The sequence below is a fragment of the Zonotrichia leucophrys genome, chromosome 3, assembly GCF_028769735.1.
Source record: "Zonotrichia leucophrys gambelii isolate GWCS_2022_RI chromosome 3, RI_Zleu_2.0, whole genome shotgun sequence".
NCBI classification, from domain to species: Eukaryota; Metazoa; Chordata; class Aves; order Passeriformes; family Passerellidae; genus Zonotrichia; species Zonotrichia leucophrys.
In genome coordinates, this window is record NC_088172.1 from 33,164,681 (window position 1) to 33,177,840 (window position 13,160).

The 13,160-nt window shown below is 45.7% G+C and overlaps 1 protein-coding gene across 1 annotated transcript in view; it reads right to left on the reverse strand.

Annotated features, from left to right (window-relative positions):
- LOC135445136 (protein LYRIC-like) overlaps positions 1 to 13,160 on the reverse strand; it is a 49,119-nt gene that overhangs the window by 25,355 nt on the left and 10,604 nt on the right. The window contains exons 3-4 of the mRNA XM_064707172.1: positions 5,972 to 6,254; positions 5,192 to 5,734 (exon numbers count right to left, since the gene is read on the reverse strand). Of these exons, the coding sequence (XP_064563242.1) occupies positions 5,192 to 5,734; positions 5,972 to 6,254 (826 nt within the window). The remainder of the gene's footprint in view (positions 1 to 5,191; positions 5,735 to 5,971; positions 6,255 to 13,160) is intronic.

A 13,160-nucleotide genomic window follows, 5' to 3' on the forward strand; every position in this document is an offset into this window, starting at 1 on the left:
CTCAGGTAAAAAATGGAAAGCCAAAAAAAATGTTGGGTTTGTTAGCAAAGGAAACTGAGTGGCTCTCCATGCATGGCAGAAGGACATAAAGGATCTTCTTTGGGACATGGCTGCTCACAACACTACAAAGACATGTCTGCAAAGGGGAGGGAAAAGAGAGCAGAATCCTGGGTTTTGATCAATACTGTAAGTATTAATAATTTTATTGTTAATAGCTGTTATTGATATATGGTAACACAAAGTTTTCCCTGGCAAAATCACTTCAGATAAATGTGTTCCCAGTAGGAAAGAGGAGTTTGTTAGAAAGGAAAATTACATGGAAAACACATGCAATGAACAGATAGAATTAAATAGAACTAAGCACTAGGAATATGTTAAATTTTCCCTTTCCCTTAAGGCACCTAACGTAGAAAAGAAAGGGGCAGTTCTCCCATCAAATGGATATTCCAAGAACCTTGTGGAAAAGGATCTGGGCCATCAGCACAGAAAATCCATTCATCTGCACATATTCCCCGGGATGAAGTTGCCCATAGGAACCCCTTGAGCACAAACACAGGTTGATAACAAGGAGTGGGAGCCAGGACTGCATATGTATGTAGCCATTCACACCCAAAAGCAGCTGCACAAGAAAATTTAGGGGATCATCCTTAAGGTGATGCTGCCTGCATTACATGTCCTCCAGCTGGCCAGCCTTCCCTGGACACATGAGAAGCCACACAGCAGCCAAAAACACAATCACACATGACACATACCTGCCTCAGTTCAGCTGCCCTCATCATCGGGGGAAAAAAGGAGTTTCTGCAGCATGAGTAGATTAAAACTACTGTTGTGAGGAGGGATGAAGAAATCAGTTTCCTAGCATCTTCTATTCTGATTAATTAGAGCACCATCTCAACAAGGGATAAAGGTTCCATTTTAAGGAGGCAATTACCAAACTCCAACACCTTCCAGGATACTTCAAAAATCAATGCTCATCCAAGACAGCTGTATAAAATTAATTGTGCAAGTGTGTTGCATTGGCATGAAAAATACTGTGTAACCTGAAAGGGTAAAAGAAAACATCCATTTGCTATTTGTGAAACTCTGGAGCTGAAGGGATGGATATGAAGTTCTGGTACTATTAAGCAATCCTGCAAGATGCAAAAAGTATTTCCAGTTTATAAAGACACTTCAGAAAAGCAGAAAGCTTTCTTTTGGAATGTATCAGATGGCACATATTTTTAGAAGCTTTTTAAGGAAGATGATGTCACTGCATTTGTAAAAAATGCTCTTCTTTACAACTGACCAATTTGCAGAACAGCCCAAAAAATTTGAATAAACACAAACCACCCAACTCAACAACTGCCATTCAGATCAGCTGGCTTCCAGCAAGTCTCATTAGCAATTTCCCAAAATTAAGGAAAAGGCAATTCTGAAAAAGACTAAACACACTCAGCATAATTTCTAGATGGGGTTTTTTTGTGTGTATGGCTGTGTGACAACAGCCAGAATGTAACTTTTTCTTCTGTGCATGATGAGATCACATTCAAAATGTGCTTGTGTGATTGTGTGGAGGCCATGTATCCATTGGAACAAAGTGGTGGGTGAGAGGCTGGACAGGAACAGCCATGTGCTCTCACAGCTCAGAAAGCCAAAGCACCAGGGGAGGGGGTTCTGCCCCTCTGCTCTGCTGAGACCACACCTGCAGTGCTGCATCCAGCCCTGGGGCCCCAGCACAGGGAGGACATGGACCTGTTGGAGCGAGTCCAGCAAATCAATCAGAGGAATAGAGAGCCTCTGCTATGAGGAAAGTCTGAGAGAACTGGGGTTGTTCAGCCTGCAAAAGAGACAACTTCAGGGTGACTGTCCTGGTTCTGGACAGGACAGGGTTAATTTTTTGCAGAAGCTGTCAGGGCGTGTGGCCAGGACCCAGAGCCCTTTCTATCCCACCTTACAGTCATTACCGGGGTGCCAGAGGAAAGGACTCTCTTTTGGGGAGAAGGGGCTTCTTCCAGCCTGGTATTGTCTATTGCCAAGGGGTTTCTGTGTAAATAATTTCTTTTCTTGTAGCCTCTGTCATTAGTATTACTCCTGTTCCTGTTTGTTTTCTTATCTCGTCGCTGTTTCCAGTAGATTGATGTTATCTCAGTTTATGATCTTTACCTTTTGTGCCTCCAAGTCTCAAGTCCATCCCACGGCAGGTGGGAGGGGAAAAGCTGCAGAGCAGGAGGGAGGAGCATGTGGTTTTAGGGAATCTTGGTGGGCACACTAAATTGGGCACTACCATTCCTAAACCAAGACAGTGATCCAACTGAGGCCTTCCTCTACCTGAAGGGAGCTTCAAGGGAACATAGGGCAAAACTATTTACAAGAGCACAAGAGGACAAGGGGGAATGAGTTCAAATTGGAAGAGAGGAGCTTTAGATTAGATATTTGGAAGAAGTTCTTTTCCACGAGTGTGGTGAGGCACTGGAACAGGTTGCCCAGGGAAGTGGTGGCTGCCCCATCTCTGCAGGTATTCAAGGACAGACTGGATGGAGCTCTGAGCAACCTGGTCTAGTGAAAGGTGTTCCTACCCATGGCAAGGGAGTTGGAACCAGATGATGTTCAAGATCCCCTTCCAATCCAAACCATTCCATGATTCTGTGAAAGTTTGTTCAACAGACTGATCTCACAAGAGCTGTTGAAGCCACCTAGTCTGGGTCTAACAGGGCACCGTGGCTCCTGGACACTTGCCATGGGAAGCAGGGACACACAAAGGGAAGATCAGTCCTACGCCATCCTGCAGCCAAGTAAGAGCAGATTTCATGGGAAGGCAACCTGGCAGCCCACCCCTGGGGCAGCAACTGGGAATCACTGGCAAACATGCATTCCCAAACTGAAAAAATAATTAACCACCTAGGTTCTTTTAATTAAGATCTTGACTTATCCACCACTCCAGGAAATGCAGATGTTTGGCCGCTGGGATGTATCAACACACCGGAGCACTGGAGGCAATTTGTTTCTTGCTTTTTCATATCTCAGCAGGCAGCAGAGAGGGGGTCCCATCCTGCACACCCCATCTTATCACATTGGCCATGTGTATGAATGGGAGACTTTGTTATTAATGACACCTCTGCTGCTGCTTTGGTGGAGATTTTCATATGCAAATTTCAGCATATCAAAGGTGTTTGGCTGTTCTGGCATCCTCCCATCAGCTAAGTGCCAAAGCAGCGCAGCGTTTTACACTCAAGTAAGGAGATACAGTTTTTGCCTCAAGGATATGATGTTCCAAAGGCAGAGAGAACCTGATGGGAAATGACAAGGAGCAGTGGAGAAGGCACGATGGGGAAAAGAAAACAAAAGAGACAAACAAAGAAAGGAAAGGGCACGGTACTGTCATGGGAGGACAAGCCTTCGTTTTTCTTTTCAGTATGCAAGATACCTTCTCTGGGTTATCTATCTTTAGGATCTTTTAAGTTATTTTTCTTGATCATTCTCTTCTCATCCTCCACCTCCTCAGGACCATGTTTTCCATACTCTCCACAATAATCAGTGGGTCTGATACAGAAGATGATGCTACTGTGTAAATGCAACTGCTAGAACCCAGCCCCTAAAGAGCAGGGATTGCTCAGCACTGGAAAAGATGAGATTAATGGCAGAAACTGCACATGACTGTAAACAAATTTATCCCTTCAGTTTATCCCTCCTCCTCTTTGCTTTCTGTTACTTAGGCCTGCGAGATGCAGCATCTCTGACTAGAAGGTATCTATTCAAATCAATGCCTTCAGCTTGAACTAATAATCCTGCCACCATCACAGCACCTGGACTGTCTCTGACACATTTCTGTTCATGAAGAACAAAACCACTTATTTTATAGCACACGTTTAAAAAATCCCTGCAAATTCATTTTGCTTGTCTTTTTCCGAACGGAGACTTAGGAGATATTAGTAACAGATTAAACAATAAAGTGGGTGTCTCCCCTTCCTGTCCCACACTGCCTCCAGTATTGGTGGCTCTGGAAAATTTTCATTCGTTCTGCAGGCAACTCAAGTTATCTAGTATTGATGATTGTAAAGGTATGATAAAATTGTTACTGAAATCCTTCTTCACCCCTTGACACTGGCAGGTCTGTTCAGAGTGCTTTTGGATTTAATTGTTCTTTACTAATTCAGGGGTACTTGTGCTGCCAGGTCAAGATTCTGCTCTGACTGATGAAAGAAAAAATGCCCTAAAATTGACTAGTTATTTAAAATATAACTATAATACAACTAAAAGCTAAAGCTTCCATGACAAAATAATAAACCCTTGAAAACTATCATTACAATGGAAAGCCTGACACATTTCTGTTCCTGAGGAACAACCCCACTTATTTTATAGCACACTTAGAAAAAATCCTGCAAATACATTTTGTCTTGCTCAGAAATGAGCCCTAGGAGACAACAGTAACAGATTAAAATGTTAAAAAAGCTCGATGCATTAATTTTAAGTACATACTTATGTTTGGTAAGTTATTCTGAGACCTTTACTTTCCATATTGCAGTGCCTTGGTGAAATTGTTTTCTGTAATTTACAGAGATTTTCTGCTACATACAGCTTACAGTGTGTCAAAGCAATAGTCATGACAATGTCATACAGAAACTTCAACACTGCATCAAATCAAACTCACAGCACGTATTCAACAGGGTGGCCATGGTCATCAGCTCACAGCCAGGTATTCATGCTGTAACAAGAGAGCTTTGATTTGGAGTAAATACACATAATTAGCACACTGTATTAACACCGTAGTATGGATACTATTCTTGTATATTCCTTCTTAACATGATGGACATTAACTGGAGTTTTCTCAATTCCCTGCAAAGAAAATCAATCTCATGTGGAGTTGTGCTGTCAGACAGAACGGCGGATGAAAGGCCGGTGCCAGCACCCCCAGCCAGGCGCTCGGGCAACCTGCTGCCTTGCACTGTCATGCTGATGGCACCACAGGGTTCAGCGGGGAATGCTGAGCCCCTCACCCCTGAATCCCACCGAGAGGTTCCGGACGGTGCGTCCTGGGCGGGACGGGATGGGATGAGACGAGACAGGGTGAGATGGGAAGGCAGCAGCCCGGCGGGGCCGGACGCAGAGGGTGCAGGACTGTTCTCTGCCCTGAAAAGGTGCCGGGGAGGGAAGAGGGAAGGATGCTCGTCCCGTCCCGGGGAGCGGGCCAGGCGCGACCCCGCACTAACCTTACCTGCGCCGTGCGCCTTTGTTCCTCCGGCTGCCGCGCCGGCAGCGCCCCGGCCGCCCGGCCGCCGGCCCCCGCGGGGCCATCCCCCTCCTCCTCCTCCTCCTCCTCTTCCTCCTCCTCCTGCGCCTCCCCGGCGGCGCGGCGGCGGGGGGGTCCCGGCGCGGCCCCTCGGTCCCGCAGCCCCCGCAGGACGAGCAGCGCGGCCGCGGCGGCCGCCAGCACCAGCGCGGGCCAGAGCAGCGCCAGCAGCCGCCCCGGCAGCTCCCCCGCGCCCAGCGCCATCCGCGCCGCCGGCCCCAGCATGGCCGCGCCGCCCCCGCCGGGGATGCTCCGCTCGCTCCGCTCCCAAAGTTGGTGCCGGAGCCGCGCTCGCCGCCGCCGCCCCGAGCGGCACCAGCGCGGCTGCGGAGCGGGCGGGGGACCGGCCGGGCGGTGCGGGGGGGCCCGGGGGGCGCGGACACGTCGGTGCTTACGGGAGCCTCGCGGCGAAGGGCGGGGGCGCCGTGCGGGGGGCGGGAGTGGGACCCCGGGCGCGGCCGATCCCTGCTGCGGGGCAGGAAGGGGTTAACGCACGGATTGGGTCTCCCCTGTGCAAGGATGAGAGTGGTACGCGATGAAAGGTGAAGGCGATGCGATTGGAAGCAGCGGCGCTGGTTTGAGAGCAGATGTTTGGCCGGGGATTGGGGTATGCAGAGATGCTCACAAGTGATGCTTTTCTGCAAAATTCCCCGGTCTAGACGGAACAGTGTTTGGGGATGTACTTGTGTTGTCAGGCAGCGCTACAAACATGTCGTTATCGAGCACCATCGCTGTGATGATGACAGGCGCTGCCATGTAACGCAGCGCGAGATGCGCTCTCATCTCGGGCTCATCTCCCAGAAGCAGCATCTCACCGCCGCCAGCCGAGCGGAGCGGAGCGCCTCCAACCACAGACCCCTCTGCCGTGCTCGATGGAAAATTTCTACAGCCACCTGATGAATAAGTGCGGATGATGCTCTCTGAAAGTCTTTTTTCAAAGTCACCGAGTTTCTTTTGAAGAGGAAAGCTGAGTTTTGCCGTGGTCAGTCTAGGGGGACAACCCCTGAGCAATTAATAAACGTTGAAGAGCAGTGAAGGGAAGGAGTGAGCTCCGCATTGTGTCTTGCACCTAGCACAAACACAGTGGGATTTACCAGGGGCCATAACTACCAAAAAAAACCCCAACCCTCCCCCCACAAAAAATCCCCACAAACTTATTTAACTAAAGCAGCATAAAAAGTCATGTTTGTAGTAAACCCAGCACAGAGAAAAGGCTGGTAAGGGAATGGCTTTGATCTGTCATTGTTTATTTCACACCCAGCAGGGACTGCTCTCACTTGAGCGTGGATCCAAGTGCTGGAGCTCAAACTGAAACCCACTGAAAAGATAGCAATGGGGAAGGATCATTATCCATCCTTCCATTGGATCACCAACTCTTCAGGGATTAAAGATTTATTATTCCCACGTCCCGGGCTGAATTACAGTTAATCCTAAAGAAGTCTAGGTTTTGAAAGCAAAATAAGGTGTTTATAGCACTCTAGAAATTTCCGGATGAAATACAGGAGACTTGTGAATAAAATGATATGCTGAATGGCCTTATGGGGAGAGGAAGGTTTTGGGAGGGAGGGAGGGAGGGAGGGAGAAATGCTTAATATACAGGAGGGAACTGTGGGGGTATGGTAGTGCTTCAAAAACTGTTGTTTGGATAGGAAGCTTCTGCTTAAACACGGATCACACAAGTTATCATTTGCTGTCTGTATCGCACACTGCCTATCTTCTAAAATTCACCACTGAATAATCTTGTGGTTTAAAACCTCAGGAATATGAGTGTTTCTGTTCCTAGGCCTGATACTGATGTTTTGTGAGAATATGTCTATCTTGCACCCATCTGGAGCCCTGAGCTGATAACTGAGTTATCACATGCTAATGTCAGAGAGGGGGACTTCCTCCATAGTTAAAAATCGCAGTTAGGTGGTTAGTATAGATACTTGTATTTTGTTTTTTTCCTTATCTTGATTTTTATTTTTTGCCCTTCTTTATTTCTCTGTAAAATGAAGACACATTTCTTCAGGTCTGAGCTGTTAAAATGCATACAATCTATATCTCAGCTCATACATAAATTCACCACCTTCAGCTCATCTAAATTAGTTTGTTTTTCTTTTCCTGGGAAACATAAACTGTAAGACATTTCAGGAGTCAGCATTGCTTAATTGAGTATGAGATTACTGCTTTGCACCATTCCTTTCTATTTCTTTTTTTTTTTCTTCAATAGAGGCAATTACTGTGGCTGGCCTCTAATGGCATTTATTTAAAAAGATAAACATCATCATATTAGACCTTTTTTTTCTAGTATTATTACAGGCTCATTTGGCAGCATATCTCTTACATTATTGCTCTATGAAAATAGCACAAATTATTATCATGTCATGTTTTATGGAAAGACTGAAATTTTATTGCAAACACGAGCAGAGATTTTTCCATTTATGTGTGACATGAGCTAATTGCAAATGTCAGATAGGGGATTGTTCTCCCTTCATACCTGGACAGAAAGTCCAATAATTAGGGGCTGGAACCACCTATCTGTTGTAGATCAAAATGTGGTAGATTTCCACTGACAAAATAGTGCAGACTATTGCCTGATGGGTCCTGGTCAAACCTGTCTGCTTCTGTGCTGAGTTTGTCATTCAGGGTGCTGAAATTATGAAGGTAGGCTTTGGGAAGTTTTCTGGAGAAAAATTCAGTCTTATTAATATTTAAATATTTCATGAAAGCTGTTTGATTTTGACAAAACCATATGGCAACTGAAAAAAAAGGCAAAAATCTTGGTTTGGGCAGTTTTCATGGTAAAGGCAAAGAAAAGTTTTCTAGCTGGAATTACAGCATTATTTTTATTTCAATTTTCTATTGAAACATTTTAAAATGAAATTTACTAAAAAATGAAGGAATTACATTATTTTTAATACCATTTCACAGAAATTATGAGGTTCTGATCTGATGCATTAACAGTAGACTTAAGGATTCTCCTACAAAAGCCAAGAGAAATGCCCTACCCTCACACTGCTCATGTTTAATCAAGAGCAACAGACATGATAGAAAAATTAGGGATTTCAAAGAAGTCAGAGATATAGAGAGGAAGCTTTTAAACTGCCCCAGCAAAACCATCTTTTGAGGTCCCATCAAAACCCCCTTTTGAGGGGCAGTGAGGAGACCTGTTTCATCAGAGTCCCTAACCTTGAGGAGTTCAGCAAACTGCATCTGGAAGAAGGCAGGGAGTTTGTTTCCGAGCAGCTGCTCAGAAATCCCTGGGTCAGGGCAGAGCAGAGCAGGAGCTGTGCCTGCCCTTGGAGGAGCCCTTGGTGCTGACCAGGCTGTTCAGAACAGACACTTCTTGTAGGATCACAGGGCTTTGCCTTCCCCTCTCTGAGCCTCGGGGATCTGGGGTAACTGGGTGAAAAACAGTAGGGGTTTGCACCCATTTGAGAGCCATGGAGCATTCTCTGTGTTTCTGAGCCCACAGCTGGGAGAGGTTTTGGGGGAGCACTGTGCAAACGTGGGCAGGAGGATGTTTGGACATGGCTGAGATCAAAGCACAGGTCTCTGTTTCAGGCAATGAGATGCTGAGTGAGGATGTGTCCCCCAGCAAGCTCCTGCTGCAGGCCCTGCTGTGGGCTTGGACCCTTCCCCTCTGCTGTAATGAAGATATTTACAGGCTGAGATGGTCTCACACCCTGCTTGTTTACAGGCTTGAAGGGACATTTGCACCAAGTCCTGAGGCTCATCTGCTGATGTGCAGGGCATGTATTCATCACATATTTGTGTAATTTGCAAACTTCTCCCATTTTTTCTCCTGTCTGAAGCCCTGGTGCAGCAGTGACTTTCCCTGGACATGTCTAAAGCTGATGAAGCACTGAGCTTGCTCAGCCTGTGGGTGAGGAAACTGAGGAAGATGGTGGCTGCACGCCTGGCAGCAGCGTGACAATGCCCAGTAATGAGAGAGGAGTGCTCCATCTGCTCAGACAATTCAGCTCTTTTGCACAGCTGCCCACGTGGCCAGGTATTTGCCATTAAATAAGATGATTAATTCCTTGACAAGTTGGTATCTGGCCTAGCAGTCCGGCATTTCCTTTCGGCATCTGTGGCTGCTTTGAGGAATGCAGCTTTATAGAATTTTACTAATTATCTAATAGCTTTTCAATCTCTTGTTTCAGTACAGGGAACTGCTGTTAATTAATTGCAGATCTTCAGCATACCATTCTTAACTGATTCCCCTAGTAAATATGTTTAACACTTGCCTCGGTTTCCTGTACATGATTCATTCAGTTGGTAAGTGATCCATCTTTGTTTGCTGTCAAAGTCTTTGAGCTGGAAGAAGACTTTAATCATGTTACTTGGCTTTCCTGAATAGAGAGAAGCAATGGAGTCAAAAAAGCACGCAATGGTAACGCAGTCAAAGAAAGACCATGGCCTGGGTTTCTTTCACCAATAAAAAAGTTGTGTAAGCTTCAATTTCCCTTTCATTTTCATAAAGAACATACTGGAAGCATCTATTCAGCCAAAGACATGAAACTAAAACAAAGAAACAAAAAACATCTGAAAGGAGGAAAGAAGGCACTTTCCCAGCTTATGCATTAATTAAGACCAGTCAAAGAAAGCGGCTTCAAAGGAAGGAGGAAGCCAGTGGTAAGCACGGCTGCAACTGCTTTAATGGGCTATAGCAATGACATGCATGGCAGGCAGAGCCAGAGCAGGCATCAATGCTGCAGTGGCAGTTCAAAGGCGACACAGAAAATGTTGGAGGCAGAACTGAAGTTGCTGAATAGTAAAATTGTTTCACTAGCAGATTTGTCAGCCACACTGTGGGACAAAGGAACTTGTTTAGCAGAACACATCATCTTGAGAACCGTAAACACTGCTGGTTTAAAGATAAAATCAAAGGCCTTGAGAGCAAAGCAAAAGTAGACATAAAAGTATGCATAACTGGCTTTCCTGGAGGTGAAGAGGTTTGCATCCCTGTCAAACAATTCAGAAAGGAGCTGTTAAGTGCCCCGGGTCACTCGCACCCTGAGCACCCATTCTTCCCCTGGGTGGAAGCCTGTGCAGAGCTGCCTGAATATACAGCAGGATTGGTAGGCTTTTTGCTCATCTCAGTGGTGATCTGGGAGTCTGGCAGGGGAAAAATAAAAAGCTGAATGCAACTTACAGCGTACTATTATAAATATTTTATACAAGTAATAACTGTATTTGTTTAGAAGCAAAAGACAGGGCTTTATTATGTTCTTTCCATGCATATTTATTCTCTGTGCTTTTCAGCCTGTGTCCCACATCCAGCTGTCTGGGAAACCAGCTGGTAATTTGCTGTTTCTTTTGACAAACACTTCAAGCTCATGCTTTAAAGACTTCCTAGGTCTCTTCATCAGCAAGCAGCAGCACGTGTGCAATTTTGCAGGAACATGATGTCTACAGAGAAGTCTCCAAATTAAGATGTCTCTCCTTGCTTTAATCCAAACTGGCACGTGACACAGTGAGCATGCAGTAAACGAGTGAGGACACACAGTTTATTGCTCTCAAAACCAGCATTCTGAGAGATGCAGCTGACACACTGGAGGGAGGGCATCACTTCCCTCAGGGAAGTTTTAGTGTCAAAAATGTCTGAATACACATCCACTGGTAAAAGTGTGGCTACCCTGCAGTGTTGAGGCAGTTTCCCATTCTCATGAGATCTGGGTATCAAAGGCATGGCTGTCCCTGGATGTGCTCAGATAAGCTTTGCATCTGAAGAGGATCTTCCACTTTGATCTGGAGATGTGGAGGTCTGAAAAATGTACCACATCCACCACATCCTCCATGGTTTCTTCTCATGTTTAGTCATCCTCCACGTGAAAAAAACCTACATCTTGTTGCTAATTTAATGTTATCGAGCTCTGGTTTCCCACCACTGATTTCTGTGACTTGCTCTGACAGCGATATCATTCTCCTGTTCCTCCTGAGAAAGTGCTTCAGTGTCACATCTATGTTACCCCTTAGAATTACTTCTGATAAACAAAAAATATTAAAACTGTATTTCTCACCAAAAGGCATTTCCAACAGGTCTCGTGTTGGTTTTGGAGTCTCTTATTTTGCACATTCCCTTGACATCCTTTTTCTGCATTGTCTTATGGAGAGGTAACATTCAGCCTTTGTAACCTATTAACTTGATCCTAGACACATGGTGTGGGATCATTTTAGCTCTCTTTTCCTCATCAACATATGAGGGGCACCAGTGGAGCTGGCTGCTCATGGTTTTTCTGCTTCCTAGCCAGTTTACTAATTTCCTTTAAATAAAATGTGACCCCAGATCCTTCAAAGGAGGAGTCACAGTGGAGGGCTGAGTCTTCTCCATGGCTGGCAGTTGCCTGTGGTTCCAGGGCACATAGGTTTGCTCCAACAAGGGCTCTGTCCTGTGAGCAGCCAGGCCACAGGCTACACTAATCACAAAGAAAATTCTGGATCTGGGTTTTTAGTAGAAATCTCTATTAGCAACTAAGTCCTAAGGTTTTTCCAACTACCATTTTGTCTGGATCCCAAGACTGTCCCTGATTTGTGCCCCAAGGATCCAGACAATCAAGATTTGTTGGGCTTGTTGCTCTTCTGCTCAGTCTACACAAAAAACCCCTCAGCCACTTGGGATAAACCCCACATTTATCATCTCCTTCCACAACCCAGGGTGCCAAGATTTCACCATAAGGCATGTGAGAATGAAATAAATGGCACCAATGGTTTCCCTTTTTATAATTGCCATGGCAACTATATTGTAACTTTTCTGATAACATTTCATTTCTGGGGCTGCATCTCTCTCACAACATGGCATAATTTAGCACTCAGTGCCATCCCACCAGCCTGCCAGCCACACCATACAGCAACATGTAGTTGCAGCAGTGCCACTGGAGACTCCCATGCACATTGTTACTTGTTCTTCCAGATGTCTTCCCAGATAATGCAGCATTTTAGAAAGGAAGGCTGCATATTTAGTAGCTGTTTTTCAGGAGGGAGTACCTTGCAATTTTCTGAGTGCTTGTAGGAGTGTGTGCTTAAGCTAAGTTCAAGTCCTTTAGCAGTTCCTTACACTTCATGTTCCTTAAATGTAATGTTGTTCTAAATTTAGGGTATTGAGCTTAAATTCACTGTATGAGACATCTCCAGAGATGAGATGTGTCTTTTCTCAGCCTCCAAAAACTGTACTGCCTGCAGCTTACTGTGGTCATTAGATACCATGCAACATATGCTATTCAAACACGCAAACCAGGAAAATAAGATCTGTTTACCTGACATGGATCAGAGGCAGTCCTATTTTTAAATCCATCTCAGGAATGTGGGAAGCAAAGTGTCTCAGGAGGCAATCCAGGCTGGAAAATGTAGACAGTCATGCCAAGGCTCAGTTCTTTGTCTGAGTGGTGCTGCTGCTGGGCAGAGCTGTGCTGGCCTCGGGACAGGCAGGAGAGGGCAGCTGAGGCAGGAGCAGGTGGCTCCATGCCCAGCTCCATGCACCAGGTCTGTCCAGTGATGGCTGGATCCCAAGGCCTCCCTCCAGGAGGAGCTCACTTCCCTTCATGTCTTGCTCTCACCCAAGCCCTCTTGGTCAAAAACTCACAGCTACATTTGCCTCCTGCTTTCAGCCCTCCTGTTTTCATTTGTAGTCCTGCTTCTGGCTCAAGGCTCGCTCTGAAACCTCCTGAAGCCAGGAAAACTAGGAAAGGTCTTCAGCACCTTGACCTCTGTACAGCTCTCCTCTAATTAGCCTCAGGCTGCAGGCAGTACTGGGAGAAGGCAGCTCCCATTGAAAAAGGGCTTAGTGTGGATGGTAGGTCCTATGGGAAAAACTCAGATCCTGGAAGGAAATGCTGGCCATCATTAAGTCAAAGGTCTCTGCTGACACTTCATCATCTTTCTATCTGAAATTGAATCATTTGCTGTTATA